At 48.7% G+C, this 22,102-nt stretch overlaps 2 protein-coding genes across 2 annotated transcripts; both read left to right on the top strand.

The window, feature by feature from the left end:
• Positions 1–1,040: 1,040 nt before the first annotated feature.
• Positions 1,041–13,589, top strand: LOC118086065 (very low-density lipoprotein receptor). The gene is made up of 5 exons (XM_035117298.2): positions 1,041–1,200; positions 5,919–6,353; positions 9,421–9,480; positions 11,034–11,176; positions 13,250–13,589. The coding sequence occupies exons 1-4, from the start codon at positions 1,056–1,058 to the stop codon at positions 11,156–11,158; spliced, it is 765 nt and encodes a 254-aa protein (XP_034973189.1). The 5' UTR covers positions 1,041–1,055; the 3' UTR covers positions 11,159–11,176; positions 13,250–13,589.
• Positions 13,590–15,926: 2,337 nt separating this feature from the next.
• On the top strand, positions 15,927–20,977 carry LOC118086064 (potassium voltage-gated channel subfamily V member 2-like). The gene is made up of 2 exons (XM_035117297.2): positions 15,927–17,344; positions 18,949–20,977. Exons 1-2 carry the CDS (start codon positions 16,094–16,096, stop codon positions 19,477–19,479), a joined length of 1,782 nt encoding a protein of 593 aa, XP_034973188.1. The 5' UTR covers positions 15,927–16,093; the 3' UTR covers positions 19,480–20,977.
• Positions 20,978–22,102: the final 1,125 nt, after the last annotated feature.

Below are 22,102 nucleotides of genomic sequence, written 5' to 3'. Positions count from 1 at the left end.
GTTTCTGTCAGATTGCATTTTTCCTATGAAATTCAAATTGTTTCCAACACAATAGCTGTATTACAATGGTTAACTTAATAGGTAGAGTGATCTCTTGAGTACAAAAACAAAGGCGGCTTTGATTTTAAGATTATGCCACTGTTTTTCTCCCCACTCGATCAGTCCCGGAGACTACTAACTGAAATGAGCGGCATTTAAGTCAAGTCATGTCCATTCATTTCAGTCAGTCTGGCTCTGAGTGGGTCTGAAGTTGAATGCAACACCCAATAAAAAAACATTATTTCCCCTGGTTCCATTTCGGAATGCCGTGAGTGATCTACTTCTGTATCAACACTCCTCCCACACGCGAAAAAAAAACCCAAAACCCATAGCTGCCAAGTTATCCCTTTTTTTAAGGGAAATTCCATTATGCTGAATAGGCTTCCTCGCGAGAAAAGGGAAAACTTGGCAGCTATGCCAAAACCTGCAGGACGATAATCCGGTTGCACTTTTCCTTCACCTGCCTATGACAAACTTAGTTGGTCTCTTCTTGAAGCTACAAACATGAGTTTGACCAAACTGCGGGAGGCAGTGCAAGACAGGAGTGCCTGGCGTGCTCTGGTCCATGGGGTCACGAAGAGTCGGACACGACTAAACGACTAAACAACAACAAAGGTGCTACTGGAAGGATTTTTTATCATTATTTTGTTTCATCCACGCCACCGTGAGCTCCTTGCAGGAAAAGTCGGTTATAAATGCAATAAGTGATGAAATAAATCTATAAATGCAGCAATCTATAAATTAAATAAATAAATCTACATATGCAATAATCGATCGATCAAATCTATACATGAAATCAAATAAAATAAATAAACAAAAGGAATGCGAAAATAAATAAATAAGTAAGCGACAGCACGTGCAAACGAACCCGGAAGTGGCTCAACTGCCAACTTCCATCTCCCCTGGCCATTGGCCCTGCCCGACGGGGCTAACGGGAGATGTAATTTAACCACTCCCTCTTAGCCCAACGCCCCCATGCGCATGCGCGAGAAGGCGGAACGAGCTGATCCGCCTGGATGACGTCACGTCCCGACGCGGTATTTTTTTTCCCGGCGGGCTCCTATGCACGCGTAGAGGACACTCTCGGGAACGGCGCCGGTGGCATGGAGCGGGCTCTTCTCTTCTCGCTGCTCTTAACAGCCGCCACCGCTTTGGACGCACGTGAGCACAACCCGCGCACGCGCGCGGGGAGCCCCTTTCTAGTTTGGGCAGGAATTCCGGCGCACGTGGGGGGCTCAACTCAGGTCACGCCCACTTCCACCGCCGGCGCCGATTGGCCAGGCGCTACTGGGCTCACGGAAAGGCGACGATTGGACGCTTGCTTCCACATGGGGGCCCGCCCCTCCCCCTGTGGCCACGCCCTTGCCTCGCGGCTCTTTTATTGGTTGCGCCTAACGGTCAGGGGTCCCTTTACCTTTAACGGCGGAATAGTGGGTGGGGCCTCTTTCCGGTTGTCATGGAGACGGGGCTTTACCTTCAGGCTGAGGAGAGAAATAAACAATAATAAACCGTATTTGTTATTAAGACATAGGAATTATAATTCTAGAATTTTGGGTCACGTGTTATGTGTTTATATCCCACCCTCCCTCCAAGGAGCCCAGGGCAACTTTTCCTGCTTCTGCCCCATTTTTTGTTTCCCCCCCCCTCACAACAACCCTGTGAGGTAGGCTACATAAAACTAATAAAGCCCAAAAAGGGCACCAGTCAGTTTCATGGATGAACGGACAACAGAAATCCCACCTTAAGAGGCCTATCCAACTTAAGTTCTACCCAGAGGAGAACTTAATGGTCACACGTCAATATTTTCCATTAATTTCAGCGAGAGTAGGACTGAAGCTGGATGCATCCCTAAACATTAACCATTAAGCTATACAGGCAGACATTGGGCACATCCACATCGTACATCTTATAGCACATGGCTCCCCCCCCAAAAAAAAATTACCCTGGGAACTGTAGTTCACCTTTTTCAAGGTGCTGGGAATTGTAGTTCACACGTTTCAGAGCTACTAGGGAAACTGTAGTTCACCCGTTTCGGAGTTACTACAGATCTTGAGATTATTTGGGTTGAAGCTGCGTCCTTCAAATGCTGGTTGAGGAAATTTGCAGCCAGTCTTTTTAATTTAATGAATGCAATTATCCCTCATGGGAGAGGTCAAGGCCGAATAAAGGATTCCTCTCCCCACTCTTGGCACGACTGATTAGGCATAGCGAGAACAACTTGGCTCAAGGTCACTCAGCAAGTTTCATGACCCAAGTGTGGATTTGAACCCGGGCCTTACGTCTCCTTAGACTAGGTCCTGTGTTACACCTGCTCAGAGCGGGTCCATTGTAGCTGAAATTATTGTAATTCGAAGGGACCCCGAGGGGCATCTAGTCCAACCCACTGCAATGCAGGAATCCAAGTTAGTTATGCCTAGCAGTGGGTCTACTCTGTCTGGGTACAACCCGCCTGACAAGACCTATCCCAACCCTCAGTGTATTCATACATAGATAAGGGTGGGCCAGTGCTGGCTTCCGGTTCAGCGCCAGCGCCGATCGGCGGGGTCCCGTCTCGTCTCCGAGACGGCCCGTCTCTGCTAGGAGTGGGGAGGGCAGCGAGAGCGACGCTGCGCCCCTTAGAACCTCGGGAAGAGCGTCCCGGGGGCGATTTTGCTCGGCAGAGCCCCAATCCGGACTCCCCAACTCTCCGGCAAGCTCTAATAAGAGCTCCGGAGCGAGGAGGGTAGAAGTCGCGGGGGCCATCTTGAGCGACAACGTTACCCTAGCGGAGAGAAGCTTCAAGCCGAAGGCGGAGAGCACTGGATTCTTCTGAAAAAAACGATTGGAAATAAGAGTGTAAGTAATCTCACGATTTGGATTATAAAATAATTTGGATTTGGGAGAGAGGGGAAAAAAGAGGAAGCCACCCCCCCCACCGGCAACTTAAGAGACAGTAAATAGAAACCCGAAGCCGTAAATAGAAGATTTCAATTTAAAAGGTTCCCTCAAAGGCATCAAAGAGGATCTCCCCTAGATGCAGGGTAAAAGGGGAGAAAGATTGTGGTTGTGAATACCCTGCAGAAAGAGGTTAAGATCAAGAAAGACCTCTCTTTTCCCCGGGAGCCGGCAGCCCAGACAACCCAGTGAGCTGATCAGGATCTATAAGTGGAATTTTATTTTTATTTCTATTTTTGGACTTTTTGGAAATCCTTTTTTTGGTTTATATGCTTTTGAAATGTGAGTTTGAACTTTATTTTTAATAAGACTCGGAGAATGCAGCCAGCTTGTTAAAATGGAGTCGAGAAAATAAACTGTGACCATTTTCCACCCCATGTGACAAGTTTTGACCTTGACAGGATTGAACTATGTCAACAAAAAGGTATTTGCCTGAGTTCCAGCGGACTGTTTTGACCTTAATGTGGGAAGTAAGAATAGAACTATGTCAAGAGGAGACACAACAGCAAGAGTTAAAGCAACAATTCCAGATGGTGATGGCAGAATATGATTTCTTAGAGGATGAAGCTATTGAAACTGAGGAAGACGAGTGTGAGAATGACAGTGATAGTGACAGTGATTTGGAGGATTTTGACAATGATGGGGACTGTGATTTGGAACGAAAAGATGAAAATGAGGACCGTGACAATATAATACAAAATGAAGCTCACCACGAAAAAAAAGATGATTTTACTCTACAAAAAGTCAGGTGGAGTGCCCCTCCTTTGAGGGGGGTACGATTGGATTTACTGGAACTCCAGAATGCCCACAGGGAAGAGGAAAAAAATAAGCAGAGAAGAGAAGAAACTCAGGGGTGCTGTATGGAGGCCTGGATGGCAAAAAACTGTAAAAAGGGGGTGGGGTGAAGGGAAAGTGAAGTTGTGATTAATAGGATGGATTACTAGGATTAAAACTGGACTGCTGACTACGGAACTTGCTGGATTGGGGGGTTGTAGCCGGAAATCGGTGATGAAAGGTTAGATTGGGAATAGTTATAGTTTTAAAAGTGAATCGATTTTGGAAAAAGGTGAAAATATGGAGGCTTATAGAGGGGGTAAAAATTAGGCACGGGAAGAAAAAATGGGAGTTTGATTTTTCAGTGATTTGGATATTAGGTGAAAATGATAATAGCTAAGGTTTAAAGTAGTATAAGGTATAAAGGTAATTATCTTATAGAATAAGAAACTGTTGAAGAGGATAAAAAAGGGATGAAAACCGGGGAAGGGGGGAGGTTGGGGAAGCCCACAAAATATGGTTTATCAATTATGAATGGAAAAAAGATTATTTTTGTTTTGCTTTGTTTTTCCTTTTTTGTCTTTTTTTTTTCTTTCTCTTTTTCTTCTTTTTTTATTTTTTATTTTTTGGTATGAGAATAGATGGTTGGATGGATGACTTCCTGCGTACTGCCCTGGTTTCCTGGAGCTCTCTGGTGGCAGGGGGGGGCTTTGGGGGCAGGGGAGGGGGAGGGGGACAGAAATCCAACCATAAAATGGACCATCTCTGACTGTTCACCTGCGTGGGATACTTCTGTGGCAGGGGAGGTCCCATGGAGGGGGGTGGGAAGAAGGTGGAAAAGGTGTTTATGTATGTACCGTTTTTTTTGTAATTTGTAAAATCAATAAAAATTATGTTTAAAAAAAAAAGGGTGGGCCAGTGCTTGCTTTAGATCTCCTGACCCTTCCCTGTTTATTGGCATCGTTTACTGATATTTTTTTCCTGCCAAAAAAATTACAGTACTTGGCACTTAAACCACAATCTTGCTATTTCTTCATTCCTGTGATATTTCAGAGCTTATTTTTATTATTGTGCAGCTAAAGCCCTCTATTCAAACCCAGTTCCAATAAAAATCCCACCCAGGGATACCGAATATATAACCTTTATTATGCTCAACCAAAAAACACCCCCGCTGCTCCTATTATGAACGATTGTGCAGCCAAAGTCCTCTGTTAAAATCCTGTTGCAATAAGAAAATTCCAACAAGGGGCGCTGGAAAAAATAATCCTAATTGTACCCAGAAGAAAAACCACCCACTGCAGTTGAAACTTGTCCAGTTTTAATAACATGTGATGCTTTTCTTTGCCCATAAAATTAAGCCGTGATTAGGAGGTCCAGATACTGGTAACACGAGAACAGGGCCTTTTCAGTGGTGGCTCCCCATTTGTGGACCTCTCTCCCCAGGGAGGCTCCCCTGGTGCCATCATTACATAACTTTAGGCTTTAAGCGAAAAAAATTCTTTTTTGCCAGGCATTTGGCTCTTAATTATCTGTCGCCTCAATTGGGTGAAATATTTACCTTTTAGATCAGGCATCCCCAAACTGTGGCCCTCCAGATGTTTTGGCCTACAACTCCCATGATCCCTAGCTAACAGGGCCAGTGGTCGGGGAGGATGGGAATTGTAGTCCAAAACATCTGGAGGGCCGAAGTTTGGGGATGTCTGTTTTAGATTTTTCTGTGTGTGTGTGTGTGTGTGTTTTCCCCACTTTTATGCCAGCTTCAAGGTACGTTCATTTGTATGTCGTAAGTCACTTCGGGTTACCTTGGTGTTAAAAAAAAGTGACCAATACATTTATTTATTTATTCATTTAATTCATAAAAACTTGCACACCACTTGATAGTTTAAAGAAAGGATTGCAAAAAAGAAAAGATCGGGAAGGATTTACGATACATTAAAACATAACAAGAAGTTTAAAATGCTAAAGCAGATTGAAATGCGCACCAGCTTTTCTAAGTGGCTGAACTAAACAAGAATGTTCTTAGCGGGCGCTGAGAAAAATACAGTGATCTCAAGCAGGCTTTTGAGCGTTGCTCTGATGTTCTTGACCATCCTCTTGTGTGTTTGTTTGTTTGTTTGTTTGTGTGTGTGTGTGTGTGTGTGTGTGTGTGTGTCTCTCCCTTCACAATTCAGAACATTTCCTTTGCACCCTCGGGAGTTTCCGGTGCGAGGACGACGGGCAGGTTCCACTGTGCCAGCGGTGCGACAAGAAGCGGGACTGCGGCGATGGCAGCGACGAGAGAGGCTGTCGAGCTGGCAATGTCTCGTGCGGACCCCGCGGGAGGCGGTGCGGCAGTGACGGCCCTTGCCTGCCCTTAGAGAGGATCTGTGACGGCCACAGCGATTGCCCGGACAATTCCGATGAGTCCTTAGATTCCTGCGGTCATTGGGTAGACACGACTTCGCCAGCCTGCCCGAAGGACGAGTTTCGATGTGAACCGGGGGCAGAGTGCTTCCCCCTGGCGTTTGTGTGCGATGGCCATTTTGATTGTCCGGACGAGAGGGATGAACGAGGCTGCCTTCTGGACTTCCCCGTGGTTTCGATAACACCACCGGCCACTCAGACAGGTAAATGTGTGCAGCAATTTGCTTTAGGGGGCAAACTGGTTTCCTGGCAACCATCTCTACCGTACCCCCCCTTTAGCTGACTCAGAATGCATTTGGTTCCTCCCCTTTGTCTCTGCTTGCTTCATGTTAAAAGGGTTTTTTAAATATAAAGTTGTCCTTGACTCCCCCATACCACCCCAAATTATTTGGAATGTAGAGGAACAGGACGTCCCTATTTTCACGGGAGAAACATTGGAGGGGATGGAATAGGACGTCCCTATTTTGACAGGAAAAATGTTGGAGGGGATGGAATAAGAAGCGGACATGGAGCAATGGATTCAGACTACAAGAAAGAAGATTCCACCTAAACATTAGAAAGAACTTCCTGACAGTAAGAGCTGTTCGGCAGTGGAATTTGCTACCAAGGAGTGTGGTGGAGTCTCCTTCTTTGGAGGTCTTTAAGCAGAGGCTTGACAGCCATATGTCAAGAATGCTTTGATGGTGTTTCCTGCTCGGCAGGGGGTTGGACTGGATGGCCCTTGTGGTCTCTTCCAGCTCTACGATTCTATGATTCTATGAATAGGACGTCCCTATTTTCATGGGAGAAACGTTGGAGGGGATGGAATAGGACGTCCCTATTTTCACAGGAGAAATGTTGAAGGGTATGCAGACGCACTGTCACGCGGGTGGAGCAGGCCCTGGGTGTTGCTGGCGCATGAGCTCAGAGCTGCAGGTGCGAATGGTGCTTGGAGTAGCCCAGCTGCTGCAGGCGAGGCCTTCCAAAACGTGATGACAAGCCGGCCAGCTCACGCAGTGGCCCTTGGCCAAATCAAACCTTCTTTCCGCCTGATGTTCTCTCTCGGGTCCCCTTTGACACAATCTAGGCCCCACCCTGCTGTGGCAGGTGGAGGGGCTCTGCGTCGGGTGGGGGCAACGGAAATAAATCAAGTAAATTAAAAAAACCCACTTAACTAAAAGGAGAACTAATCAGAAAAATTGACATAGAAACTCTCGCCGAGATCACTTGGGTGATGTTGTGGCTCAGTCCAGCCACGGAACTGGCAAACCGAACTGAGCATTGTGATTTGCTGTTACTTTTATTGATTACAGATTGGCAGTTCTTTGTATTGTGGTTGAACTGTTTAATTATTATCTGGCTGGTTTTAATTTTACCGTTTACTATTACAGTGGTCCCTTGATTCTCAAACTCATCAAAATCCACACCTGAACAGTTGGTTTCACTGCTAGAGTGAATATGATAACAGTGGTACCTTGGTTCTCAAATTTAATCCATTCCGGGAGTCCGTTCAACTCCCGAAACGGTTCGAAAACCAAGGCGCGGCTTCTGATTGGCAGCCTGGCAATCCACTGGGAACAGCTTGACCTCCTGCTGTTCTTTCTAAACCAGCCTGAGGGCCGCTTTACCTTCCAAGGGCCACATGCCAATGGTGGGTGGGGCTAGATGTTAATGTGGGTGGAGCAACAAAAAGTGGGCGCTTCCCTTGTACAGTGGCCGGCTTCTGCAGATGGGCTCCCTCTGTCCTCCATCCAGGCTAGGCTTGTCACTGTTCCAGCCCAGCAAAAACACCAGAGGAGAGCTCAAAGCAGGGCCAGGAAGGGGTTTGGCTGGGAAAGGGCTGTGCCTTGGGGAGGTTCCCCAAGGTCTGCATTTGACCCCTGAGGTTTTTTTCTACCCCTGCTGCAAACAAAGAGAAGCGTCACATCCTGAAGTCTGGTTTCTAAAAGCATGCAGCAGTCAGGGATCGCCCAGCTTCTAGGATTCCAGAGAGAGAAGGAATTGTGCTTTTCTTTTCTTTAAGCATTGCTGCGATGTAGATGTTGGAACAGCCCTGCCGTTCACAAAGCAGCTTTCTTTGCAAAGATAGTTCAGTTGGCAAAGCACGAGACTCTTAATCTCAGCGTCATGGGTTCGACACCCACGTTGGGGGTCGACCAGAACACCCTACAATTGTGTGATTCTATTTGGAGTACATTTGAGGATCCCATTCCCAACGTTGCCCCTGAGGTAGGCTAGACGGAGAGACTAGCCAGAGGTTGTCCAATGGGCTTCATAGCTTCATGGGCATTTGAACTCTGGTCTCCCAGGTCCTAGTTGAACACTCTAACCAGTACACAGTGCCAACTCTACTTTGAGTATGACTTCGTTGCATGCGTCCCAATTAAAAAACAAACCATACGGTTCTTGAATCTCATCGGAGTCTACGGCTAAAGATTCCAATACATGGACAACTTGATAGGATTGATAGAACAATCTTCAGATAACTGAAGGGCTGTCACATGGAATATGGGAATCGGAGATTCTTTAGCTGAGATTCCTGCATTGCAGGGGATTGGAATAGATAAGGGGTCGGCAAACTAAGGCCCGTGGGCCAGATTAGGCCCAATTGCCTTCAGGATCCGGCCCGCAGACTGTCCGTGGATCAGCGTGGGGATTCTGTTTGTTTGGGCTGCGGCATTTCCCCCCTGCGCCATTCCATTCCCCCCCACACACACACCCCGTGGGGGCGCCTCCTCCCTCCCTCCTCCTGGCTTCTCCCCACCCTGCCTAGAGGAGGAAGGGAGCTGGCTGAGCACCATTTTAAGAAAGCCCCTCTCTGGAGCCAGCCCTTTCGCGCCACTCATCTTCCCTCCGCCACTGCCGCCCTGGTGCTCCTGTGGGCCAGAGAGCGGAGCAGACAAGCTCGCTCTGCCTACCCTTGAGAAGCAGCAGCAGCGGTGGTGGTGATGGCGGTGGCAGCCCCTGGGAAGGTAAGGGGCTGGGTGGTGGGGAGGAGGACTACTTGCCCGTCTCACCTCTTCTTCCAGCTCCCCCCCCCCCTAGTGCCACTTCTCCGGCCTGACACAAGGTCTGAGGGACAGCTAAAAAATTTTGCTGACCCCTGGAATAGATGATGCTTAAGGTCCCTTCCAACTCCTATGATTTTATGAAAAATAATATGAGAAGCTTAGAAGTTGGAGGGTCCCATTTAAACCCCGTCTTGCAACATGAGACTCAATCTTATTTTTAAAAATTAACACTGCATATTGTGTTTTTCCCCTCCTTCTCCTTCTTGCCTGCATTTCTAAGATGGCGTGCCTGTACCCGGAAATGCGATGCCTGCAGATTTAGTGGTTCTTTCCATCGTTGGTGAGTCGTGATGGCAAAAGCATTCTTCCATCTGCCTGGTGTTTAATAGTGAGCCATTTCTTATTGAAACCTAACCCAGCCAGATTTGGCCCACCAGGCCATTTCCCCAAAAGCACGTCCGCCAGCCTTGCACTTGCAGGATGCTGGCTGCTGCAGGAAACAGGATTGAACCCCTGCAGCATCAGCCCCACCCATCTGTCAACTTTCACCAATCCTTATCAATATTTGGCCTGCAGAGCCAAATACTGTATTTCTCCGTGTATAAGACGCCCCCATGTATAAGACACCCTCCTATTTTTGGGGACTCCAAATTAAGAAAACACCCTTCATCGCTCCCCATGTATAAGATGAGCCCTATATAAGATGAACCTAGTCCTATACACGTGCCAAAGGTCCTGCTCTGTGCCAAAGGTGGCTAACTGTTTTTGACTTGGTGGGGCGGGTGTCATCTCCATCATTGACTAATCCTCTTGGGGCCAATTTGCTAGCACCCTGCATATTCAGACACTCAGAGCAGTACATGTGAAAAGGATCTAGGAGTCCTGGTAGACCACAAACTTGACATGAGTCAACAGTGTGATGCAGCAGCTCAAAAAGCCAATGCAATTCTGGGCTGCATCAATAGGAGTATAGCATCTAGATAAAGGGAAGTAATAGTACCACTGTATTCTGCTCTGGTCAGACCTCACCTGGAGTACTGTGTCCAGTTCTGGGCACCACAGTTCAAGAAGGATACTGACAAGCTGGAAGGTGTCTAGAAGAGGGCAACCAAAATGGTCAAAGGCCTGGAAACGATGCCTTATGAGGAACGTCTTAGGGATCTGGGTATGTTTAGCCTGGAGAAGAGAAGGTTAAGGGGTGATATGATAGTCATGTTCAAATATATAAAAGGATGTCATATAGAGGAGGGAGAAAGGTTGTTTTCTGCTGCTCCAGAGGAGCGGACACGGAGCAATGGATTCAAACTACAAGAAAGAAGATTCCACCTAAACATTTGGAAGAACTTCCTGACAGTAAGAGCTGTTCGGCAGTGGAATTTGCTGCCAAGGAGTCTTCTTCTTTGGAGGTCTTTAAGCAGAGGCTTGACGGCCATATGTCAGGAATGCTTTGATGGTGTTTCCTGCTTGGCAGGGGGTTGGACTGGATGGCCCTTATGGTCTCTTCCAACTCTATGATTCTATGATTCATTTGCACACATACCGGATGCACACCCACAGAGCGGAAACTGTGTGTCCTGTTTCGGGCAGGAAGAACAGCCATTCAAATATTTTATTAGCCTAGATTTTACCTGCACATGAAGCCATACCTTGGCTGTGGTGATACAGCGGCCTTTCCGGGGGGTGGGGTGGGTGGGAGCTGTTAAAGGGAGTGGGGTGCATCTGGTTGCTTTGCCCCGTCCTTACCGATGCTGTGCACATCCAAACACAGAAAACTGGACTGGACTGGGGTGGGGGACAGTTGGTCCACTGGGGAAGGCTGCCATTTGCAACTGCTGCAGTTGCACCTGGCGCCGAAGCCAGGAGTTTCATCCCTCTCTCTCCTTTATTCTGTAGCATTCCTGGTTGTCGTGGTGGCTGCTGTTTTTGCTTCCGTCTGGAGCCGTGCAAAAGCGAGACGTCTGGCAAGCTTCAAGTGGGATCACGGGGCGGAGCAGCTGATGGCAAAACAGCAGCCTTGAGAGACTCCTTCCTTCGAGGTACACCTGAGTTACACATTTGACTCATTTTTTTTCACTTTCTCTTCACCTGCAGGCCAGTGCCCTTATTAAACCTGCTTCTTCCTAGAAGCCTCTTCCCACCTCAGTCAGTAGAGCAGGAGACTCTTAATCTCAGGGTCATGGGTTTGAGCCCACGTTGGACAACAGATTTTTTGCATTGCAGGCGGGGTTGGACCTGTTGTTCCTCGTGGCCCCTTCCAACTCTACAGTTCTAAGATTCTAACTCTGTTGCCTTCGCCCAGAGTCGAAATTCAGACTGTAAGCTGTTTAAGATGGTTCCTAGGGTTGAATCATTAAAATCAAAGGGCTGCATATCCAAAGTTCTCGGTTTTAACATTAGGCAGCAGAGGAATGCAGTCGTGCGGTTGCACTAGTGGAAACTCACTGCGGCAGATTGCAAAATCTATTGTACAACGCAGCGACCTGAAACCTGCTTAGCCATTCTCTTGCACAGTGTTCCACTGGTGCAAAACATTTGCACTGGTGCAAAACGTTTTGCTAGCAGAACAAGGGCACAGTGGTTCCTTGGTTCCTGAATGGCTTGGCTCCCGAACAAATCAGCTCACAAACGCCGCAAACCCAGAAGCGAGTGTTCCGGTTTGCAAACGTTTTTTGGAATGTCCAACGCGGCTTCCAATTGAGTGCAGGAAGCTGCACCTTGGTTTTCGAACTGTTTCGGGAGTCAAACGGACTCCTGGAATGGATTAAGTTTGACAACCAAGGTACCACTGTACTGTATTGACTCATCAGTGCATTGGATACAACCCAGTAATAACTACATTGTCCCCCAAAATAATGATTTCCCAATTGCTGTAAACCGGCAAATCTTGGCAGAAAGTATTATTGAATTTATTTATTTCATAAATTGTATACACTGCATTAAGGGTTTAAAAAACAAAAAAAACCTCAAGCGGTTTACAAAAAAGATAAAGCAATAAAATTACCAGTAAGAAGAGTTAAGTACAATAATCCAAGACTTCCGAAAAGTTAAAATAACAATAGGCTAAAAACAGGTTTAAAACTTGCATCTAAACATCTGTGTGGGCTTGTCTAAACAAAAATGTTTTTAGCAGGCACCAAAATAAATTGTATAGAAACTTATTCATGTATGCGACTACAGCGGCAAGAATGCTACTTGCCCAAAAAGGGAAAGAAGCAGAATTTCCAGCAAAGGAAGAATGGATAGTGGAAATTGTTTATTGAATATATACAGATAAATTGTAAACAGATAAAAACACTGGCAGGATTATTGTAATAACTTGCAGTTTCATAAGATATATTTAAATATATATTTAAAGAAGATAAACAAATGAGTAACTTAAGTGAATTTGAATATGCAGAAGGTATTAAAAATAAATTTAAGGAACCACAGAAAGAGGGGGAAGGAAGTTTGAAAATGTCAAAATGATTGTAAAATCAGTGAAATGTATATATCTGAAAAATATAATTTATTTATTTTTTTAAAGAATACAGTGGGAGTCACCTGCTGGATATCAAGTGGCAGGAAGTTCCAAAGTATGAGCTGTGCTCCTCCCCAAAGGTCTAACCCAGGCACCCCCAAACTGCGGCCCTCCAGATGTTTTGGCCTACAACTCCCATGATCCCTAGCTAACAGGACCAGTGGTTGGGGAAGGTGGGAATTGTAGTCCAAAACATCTGGAGGGCCGAGGTTTGGGGATGCCAGGTCTAATCCCACCCCACCCCCTTTGCAACTGTCTTTCAGAGTGGAGAAATAGGCTTGCTTCCAAGTCAGTTGCTGCCCATTCCTAAACGGAAGAAGCACTTTCATTCGCAAAGTTTTAAAGGGGGGGGGCAGCCAGTCCTTCCTGCTGCATTCATGACCTGTCACGGAATCACCTTGTCCATTTGCCAGAAGCTGCTGCTCGCTTGTCATGTGATCGGAGGCACCCGGGCTGTGCAGTTGTGCTGGTTGTGCTGGGCATCGCTGAAGGATTTGAGATGGGGAAGGCTCCCCTGCTATCGGAAAAGCGGAAATGATTCGTGTTTCATGGATTCCGACTCTTAACCCATAATTTCATTTATGATCTCCAGAGCTGGCCTGCCTTCGGAAGCGTGGTGTCTGATTCAGCACATCCTCTGAGAAGAACGGCCAATCTTTTAGTCTCTTGCTGCTCCCGCCTCCTTTCAACAGGTGCCTTCAGTCGAGACCTTCAGGTGCACATCCGTGTTAGAAGGTCAATCGCTTTCTCAAGGGAGACCTCCCTGTCGCTGGGTCCTCGTCATCTCAAAACGTATTTATTTCTGCTCTCTGGCTCCTTGATCTTCCATCGCAAAAAGCTGCTGAGTTTAGCTACTGCAGCTATGAACAGAGGCTCAAAAGGGTACTGGAAAATGCGGGGCACATTAATAAAAATAGCATTATTATCCAGTAGGCTTTGGTTGGAAACTGCATCAGGTGCATATTTGAATTGCTGTTTTAGGTTGTTTTTCCTCTACGTTGGGCAATTTTCTGTTTGGCTAAAACCTTTCCCCACATTTCCCCCAGTACACTCAGCCTCTCTCTTCCCACCAACTGTAGCAAAAAGAAGCGGAAGGAAATCGCCATGGCACATTCCTTTGCCGTGCTAGTTTTGTATGCAGCAAGCATCCTTGTGTGGCGAAAACTGTTTTCTTAATCATCCGAGGCTCAAGCTCTAATTTTTGGTGCTTTGTTCAGGTCACCTTGCCTCGTGCAAGCACAGTGTTTTCTCTTGCACAAATCTCTATGGTTGCATCCCTCTCTTGTGAGAATCAGGCCGAAGAGTGGGGAGCCCAGTGTGCTGTTGGGGATAAAACCCCGTAGGTTGTGCTAAAATGTCCCAAAAGGATCTTCTAAAATGTCCAGCTGGAACAACTCTGTCGCTTAAGCGTTTGACACAGAATCAACTTTGGAAACTTTTAAAGGATTAAAAAAACTTTGGGGTGGGGAATAACTTGGGAACTCCTGGTTTTTCTTTCCTTATTTTTCTCTCCCCACCCCGCCAATACATTTTTGTTGTTTTTCACTTTAATACAAGACCTAAACAACACATAACTATGGTAACTTGCCCAGGGATACATTATTATTAAGTTTCATATGTGGGTACATAGTACACAAGGAATATATTTTCTTATTTCAGGTAGTCTCTCCACAGAGATTCTTGTGTTGAAGGTGGAATCCATGTTATCTTCCGTCTCATTTATAAAGGAAAAGAAAGGAAACCAAGTGTTTCACCAAAAGTGTCCCTCCCTGATGTGCCTTTAATCACCCTTCTGTGGCGAGTAAGGCGTTCCGACAGAATGCCACATTCCAAATATTATTTAACCAGGTTTCTGTGGGGATTTCCAGTATCGGGCTATCGTTTATTGGGCTGATGATTACAAAAAACTAAACTAAACTAAATCTCTGCAATTTAAAGTTATGATGATAATAAGGTGAGGACCGAATTGTGTGCGGGGAAGGATTGCTGCGTAATTTTGGAAACAATGGAGGAGGGCAACCAAGATGATCAAGGGTCTAGAAACCAAGCCTGATGAGGAATGGTTGAAGGAGTTGGGTATGCTTAGCCTTGAAAAGAGGCAACTGAGAGGAGCTATGAGAGCCATCTTCCAATATCTCAAGGGCTATTGCATGGAATAGGGAACAAGCTTGTTTTCTCCTGCTCTGGAGGGTAGGACTCGAACCCGTGGCTTCAAGTTACAGATTCTGACTCTAAACATCAGCAAGAGCTTTCTGATAGGAAGAGCTGTTCAACAGTGGAACAGACTCCCACGATAGCTGGCGAACTCTCCTTCCTTGGAGGCGTCTAAGCAGAGGTTGGATGGCCATCTGTCTTGGATGCTTTAGTTGAGATTCCTGCACTGCAGGGGGTTGGACTGGATGACCCTTGGGTTCCCTTCCAACTCTATGATCCTGGAAGTTGCACATAACTATCGTGACTGGATGGGCAGAGCCCTGAAACCTTACAGCTGTCATACTGCTGCCCCTTCCTGGATTGATGGAAGGCAGGCAGCAGAAGCCTCTGCCCCTCCAGGTGCTGTTGAAATACAACTCCCATGAGATCCAGCTAGCATGGCATCTAGAGAGCAAGAGGTTCTCCACACCTAGCTTTAAAGTCCAACAGATTTGGTGAGGGGTTGTATGTACTGGAAGTTTTCAAGGGTCAAAAGCACTTATGGGATGGAGTGCCCATCGTAGGAGACCCAGGTGGCGCTGTGGTTAAACCACTGAGCCTAGGGCTCGCTGATCAGAAGGTTGGCGGTTCGAATCCCTGTGACGGGGTGAGCTCCCGTTGCTCGGTCTCTGCTCCTGCCAACCTAGCAGTTCGAAAGCACGTCAAAGTGCAAGTAGATAAATAGGTACCACTCCAAGCGGGAAGGTAAATGGCGTTTCCATGTGCTGCTCTGGTTTGCCAGAAGCGGCTTTGTCATGCTGGCCACATGACCTGGAAGCTGTACGCCGACTCCCTCGGCCAATAATGCGAGATGAGCGCGCAACCCCAGAGTCGGTCACGACTGGACCTAATGGTCAGGGGTCCCTTTATCCTTTACCTTTACCTGCCCATCGTGGGAGATGGGAGCGCATCAGATAAATCAAAGGAAGACCTGGCTTCCAAAAATAGCTTCTTAACTTGAAAGGTTAACCCCATAAGCTTATTAACGTTTTAAGAAGCTTGGGCATAGCTGCTTCCAGATACACCCAGCGTCTCCGCCGCAGAAGCAGTCAGCTGGGGGCCGGGGGTGGGGGACAAATGCTCAGGGGGTGAAGCCAGACTGTGCACACTCAGTAGCTGTTAGGAGGCATTTGATGTGTTCCCCACCAAGCGCTCGTTGATTCGGAGCAGGACCGGGGAGCCCTGGAACTGGGCTGCTCCTGGCAGCCGGGGGGCCGCAGTCCGTAAGCCCCACTCGTCAGCAATGAGGAAGCCCCTGATGAGGCGGGCCAGCCTCTCGGCCAACTTGAAAATCGGCGACTACAAGAAATGCTGCCTGACTCCCGAGGAGGAAGAAGTCTATATCCCCTTCGCTCAGGAGAGCCTGGTGAAGCAATGGGGGTCGATGCACAACGTTGCGGACAGGGCCCAGGAACGCCATAGCATCCCTCCCCGGAGGAACCGCTACTTTCTGAACCTCAACGTCGGCGGGAAGTGCTTCCAGATCGCGTGCAAATTGGCCGCCAAGTACCCCGTCACGAGGATCGGCCAGCTGGCCCTCTCCACCGACCCCATGAAGAAGCTGGAGCTCTGCGACGACTACTCAGTGCCGAGGAACGAGTACTTCTTCGACCGGGACCCGCACATTTTCCACTACGTCTTCCACTTCTACCGCAGCGGCGTCATGTGGATCATGCAGGAGTTCTGCCCGTCCAACTTCGTGGAGGAAATCGAGTACTGGGGGGTCCACATGAAGTACGCCCAGAGGTGCTGCCGGATCCTCTTTGAGGAGAAGCAGGATGAGATGGCCGAATACCTGAAGGTGCAACGGGAGCTGGAAGCAGAGCTGGAGCCCCTGGAGAGTGAGGTGAACTTTGAGGGCATGTTCCTGGGCAGGTTCCGGAAGGCCATCTGGAACCTGGTTGAGAACCCGTTCTCCTCCATCCCCGCCAAGATCATCGCCATCATGTCCAGCGTTTGCGTGCTGGTCTCCATCGTGGGCATGACGCTCAGCACCGTGGACGAGATGCAGCACAAGACCAGCAAGAAGTGCATGGAGCGTGTGGAGATGGCCTGCGCCATCTTCTTCACCCTTGAGTACCTGATGAGGCTCATCTCTGCCTCCTCTTGCCAGCAGTTCCTGCGGGCCGCCTTCAGCGCCATCGACCTGGTCTCCATCCTGCCTTTCTACATCCAGCTCCTCTTCGAGAACCTGGGCGAGGGAGACTCAGAGTACCACGAGGAGCTGCACAAGATGCGCAGCGTCGGGAAGCTGGGGAAGGTCCTCAAGCTCATTAAGCTCATGCGCATATTCCGCATCCTCAAGCTGGCGCGGCACTCAACGGGCCTGCGGGCTTTTGGGTTCACCATCCGCCAGTGCTACCAACAGGTCTGCTGCCTGCTCCTCTTCATTGCCATGGGCGTCTTCACCTTCTCGGCGCTGATGCATTCCGTGGAGCACGACGTCCCCGGCACCAACTTCACCAGCATCCCCAGCGCTTGGTGGTGGGCAGCGGTGAGTGAGTGCCTCTGGTTACCTGGTGAGGGGAACCTCCATTCTTATGGGGGGTTCCGGTTTGGCCGTTTCCCCTAAACTACACCCGCTGCCAATCGCTGGGTGGCGTCAGCCGATGGTCATGGGGTTCAACCCTGCCAGGTGCTGCTGCTTTAACAGTGCGCCCCCTGTGGGGAACGCCCTGGTGAAACAGACCCTGCGACAGGAGCAAGCTAGCAGTAAATCACACCGAGCAAGTTGGAGTTAACTCCTTATTAGCCATAAAGAGTGTCAGGCCCAATGAGCACAGCAACTCATCCCTGGTAGGTCTTGCCCCCATGAAGTAGTTGCCAAGACTAAAGGTCCCCGCCTCCCCCCAGCTGTCAGTCTCCTCTCCAGGGCTTCCCCCCCCCCAGCAATCAGAGACTGCAGCTGTGCACCTGTCTTTGCTCCTCTCGCTTCATGCCTCCCCTGGTTCTCGGACGCAAGGGAGGAGGGGAGCTTGTCGCAGCAGGAGGGAGAGAGACCTGTGTCTTTTCACCAAGTTGACTCATCTCTGCTTCTTGGCCTCCCTCCTCCCCTGCTTCAGCTTCTGCCTCCTATTCTGGACTTCAGACTCTTCCAGCTCACTAAGCCCTGTTGCCCCTTCAGCTTCCAAACCTCGTCACAGTCTTCTCTGGCCACTCATTGTTGTCTCACCCCCACTCCCCGGGTTCTGAAACTTCCCTTCCTTGCGGGGTCCCAGCTGGTTCCTCCCAGCATTCCTCTGCATCCTACCAGTCCCTGACACCCTGACCCTGTGGGTCACCTTTGACATGGGTCAATCAGGTGATGGATGAGTGGCCCTTGCCCACCCGTCACAGCTGACCCTGCTCTTGATTTAATCATGTGGAATCGGACCATTGGCCCACCCAGCCTTGCCCCAGGCATGGGCAACACACGCTATACCCCTGCCTCCTGCAGACCACAGCGATTGCTCAGTGCTTAAGGGATGCTGAGCAAAATGGGTCTAGGTGGCGCTGTGGTCTAAACCACTGAGCCTGTTGGGTTTCTAGTCGGAAGATCAGCAGTTCGAGTCTGCAAATGGGGTGAGCTCCCATTGCTCTGTCCCAGCTCCTGCCAACCAAGCAGTTTGAAAGCATGCCACCGCAAGTAGATAAATAGGCAGCGCTGCAGCGGGAAGGTAAATGGCATTTCAGTGCACTCTGGTTTCCATCACGGTGTCCTGTTGCGCCAGAAGCGGTTTAGTCATGCTGGCCACATGACCCAGAAAGCTGCCTGTGGACAAGCGTCGCAACCCCATAGTCGCCTTGGACTGGACTTAACCGTCCAGGGGTCCTTGACCTAGCGGTCTGGCTCTGCTCCGTGTGGGCAGAAAAAGGCTTAGCTCACTGGGTGCTTAGGGCACGAGATGGCAGGGAACAAGCCAAGCTTATTTGGGTGCATTGTCTCATAGAACTGCACACTTGGAAGAGGGATCCCCAAGGCTCATCTCGCAATGCAGGAATCGGGGGGGACTTTCTGGCATGCTCTCGATGAGCCGGAAGGCGTGCGTGCATCTTTGCTGCATGCAAACAAGGCCCGATTCTGTTTTGGGTCCGTGTCATTCTCTTCCTCCTCTCTAGGTCAGCCTCTCGACGGTGGGCTACGGAGACACCGTTCCGGACACCCTGCTGGGGCGCATGGTGGCCTTTGGCTGCATCTCTTTTGGGATCATCTTGAATGGGATGCCCATCTCCATCCTTTACAACAAGTTCTCCGACTACTACGCCAAGCTCAAGTCTCATGAGAACGAGACCACCCTGTCGCTCAAGCTGTCGCGGAAGCTCAACCTCAAGGCCAGAGCCTGGAGGAAGTTCACCGAGTGCTGCTGCGCTGAGTATATCATCCCTGGCCAGCAAGCCTCGCATCAGGCCCCTGCCCGACACGGGTACCATCCTGTTCACCAGGGGCACCCCGTCACCCGCCAGCCCGGGCACCCCCACCCCCAAATGCCCCATTCTCCCATCCACTGCTCAGACCACCTCGCTCCCCAACCGCAGCCTCACCATGCCCACCCAGAGGCTCTCAACGCCCACCTCGCGGCACCGTCGGGTCACCCCACCCCTCAGCCATCGCTGCGGCTGCCCTCTCATGCCAGGCGAGGGAGCCAGTAGAAGAAGCAGGCAGAGAGAGTTTCGTGGTCTTTTTAGGAGGGTACGCTTCGTTTGCAAATGGCCGCATTTATTATTATTCATAATATATTATTATTATTATTATTATTATTATTATTATTATTATTATTATTATACTGAGTTTATGTACCGCAATATACCCGGAGGTCTCAGACGGGTTCACAAAATAGATCACAACATATACCACCAGGATAAAGACAACAACCCAATAACACACACCCCAAAAAGAGTCACATTTTAAAAGGGTATATAGGATGTCAGGCAGATCAACCAAAGGGATGGTTAAAAAGGGAACGTTTTTGCCTGGCACCTAAAGGTGTACAGTATAATGAAGGCGCCAGGCAAACTTCCCTGGGGACAGCATTCCACAGAAGGGGAGCCACTGCAGAGAAGGCCCCATTCTTGTGTTGCCACCTTCCGGACCTCTCGAGGAGGAGGCACACGAAGGAAGGCCTCGAAAGATGATCTCAGGGTCCGGGTAGGTTCATATGGAAAGAGGCGGTCCTTGGGTTTTTGCGGCCCTGGTCAAAACCAACACTTTGAATAGGGCCCAGAAACTAATCGGCAGCCAGTGCAGTCGGACCAGGATCGGTGCCATATGGTTAAACTGTCTTGTTCTGGTGAGCAACTTGGCTGCTGAATTCTGCACCAGCTCAAGTTTCAGAGACAGCCCTACATATAACGCATTGCAGTAATCCAGCCCTGAGGTTACCAGAGCATAGACAAGAGTAGTTAGGCTATCCCTGTCCAGATAGGAGTATAGCTGGGCCACCAGCCGAAGCTGGCTCCGCTAGTAGAGGGTGGACCTTAAATCAGTACCTCCACCTACAGAAGCTCCCGGGGTCAAACCCTGGTACCTCCACCATCAATGGCATCGCCACGGCAGGACTTTGGGTAGTAGTAGTAGAAATGGGACCCGGGTGGCGCTGTGGGTTAAACCACAGAGTCTAGGGCTTGCTGATCAGAAGGTCGGCGGTTCGAATCCCTGCAACGGGGTGAGCTCCCGTTGCTCGGTCCCAGCTCCTGCCCACCTAGCAGTTCGAAAGCACATCAAAGTGCAAGTACAGTAGATAAATAGGGACCGCTCCGGCGGGAAGGTAAACGGCGTTTCCGTGCGCTGCTCTGGTTCGCCAGAAGCAGCTTTGTCATGCTGGCCACATGACCCGGAAGCTGTCTGCGGACAAACGCCGGCTCCTTCGGCCTATAGAGCGAGATGAGCGCCGCAACCCGAGTCGGACACGACTGGACCTGATGGTCAGGGGCACCTTTACCTTTAGTAGTAGTAGTAGTAGTAGTAGTAATGGGAGACAGTTTTCCCCAGCCTTTGGCATCGGGGTGGGAAAACTTTGGCACTCTGTATGTGTTTGATTGCCAGCTCCCCTCAGCCGCAGCTAGCATGGCCAATGAGCAGGCATTATTTCTAGGGGTTAGACTAGATGACTCTTGGGGGTCCCTTCCAACTCTTCAATCCTATTATGTATTCTGTGGCGGGGGGTGGGTGGGTTTGCAGTTCTGTGACATCCGGAGGGCCGTGGGTTCCCTGTCCCTGCTTTTCACTGGCATACGGAGGATTGATTGGAGCCCCACTTGTGCTACGTGCGTCAGAGTAATGTGTGGGGCACCTTTGGCCCTCCAGGTGCTGCTGAACCACAACTCCCAGCATCCCTGGCCATTGGCCAAGCTCGCTGGGGGGCTCACGGGAGTTGTACTTCAGCAACATTGCAGCAACCGTTGTTAAGACAGCCATTGCTTCCTGCGAAGAACGCTGGGAATTGTAGTTTGTTAAGGGCGCGGAGAGATGTTAGGAGCCTCCTATTCCCCTTGCAGAGCTACAGTTCTCCCTAATGGCTGTTTAAAGTGGTATGACACTGCTTTAAATGTATAGCGCACTCCCAAGGGTGCTATTTTCTATTTCAAACAGTACCTATAATTAATGATATTTGAAATTTTAAGGACCAGCAGAAAGATCTAAGTTTATTTGGCAGGGGAGAAAACCTAGGATAAAACATAGGGTTAGGATTGATACTAAAGAGAGAGGTGGTTTTGCTCTCCCTGACCTACAAATATATTTTGAAGCATCATGCTTATGCTGGTTAAAAGATTGGATTTTATTAAAGAACAGCCACCTATTAGATCTGGGAGGGCATGATTTAAAATTCAGATGACATGCGTGCCTCTGGTATCGAAATGCAAGGATATATGAGAGTTTCTCAAACCATATGATTATTTAAAAAAATTACAGGGTTTGGGAAAAACACTGATGTAGTTATCACCAACAGAAGCCCTTCCAAGGAAAAAAATTACCACACAGACAAACTGGAGTACATAGTGAGACAACCTAAACCTCGTTGGGGAGGAATACAAACTGAAAGAGTATGAAGAGAAAAAAGACCAAATGACAGATAGGTTAAGTTACTACTAGTTCAGGGCAACATTTAAGTTAGACAAAAAATACAGTTTTGCTGAAAAGAGCTCACTGTTTGAAGAGGAGATGTTAAGATCCAAGGCCAAAATATTGTCAAAAATGTTTAATTTATTACTTGAGTGGGAGACAATGGAGGAAGCAGTAAAATCTACAATGATAAGTTGGGCTAGGGACGTTGGA

The sequence above is a fragment of the Zootoca vivipara genome, chromosome 6 (genome assembly GCF_963506605.1).
Source record: "Zootoca vivipara chromosome 6, rZooViv1.1, whole genome shotgun sequence".
NCBI classification, from domain to species: Eukaryota; Metazoa; Chordata; class Lepidosauria; order Squamata; family Lacertidae; genus Zootoca; species Zootoca vivipara.
Note: the sequence above shows the minus strand (reverse complement) of the source record. Positions and strands in the feature narration are given on the sequence as shown.

Bases quoted from the DNA above. Each gene is read 5' to 3' on its own strand.
- LOC118086065 (XM_035117298.2), top strand. From the start codon at position 1,056: ATGACGTCACGTCCCGACGCGGTATTTTTTTTCCCGGCGGGCTCCTAT. The intron at 1,201-5,918 runs GTGAGCACAACC...TTCACAATTCAG, and splicing joins CGCCACCGCTTTGGACGCAC to AACATTTCCTTTGCACCCTC. The intron at 9,481-11,033 runs GTGAGTCGTGAT...TTTATTCTGTAG, and splicing joins AGTGGTTCTTTCCATCGTTG to CATTCCTGGTTGTCGTGGTG.
- LOC118086064 (XM_035117297.2), top strand. From the start codon at position 16,094: ATGAGGAAGCCCCTGATGAGGCGGGCCAGCCTCTCGGCCAACTTGAAA. The intron at 17,345-18,948 runs GTGAGTGAGTGC...CCTCCTCTCTAG, and splicing joins GCGCTTGGTGGTGGGCAGCG to GTCAGCCTCTCGACGGTGGG.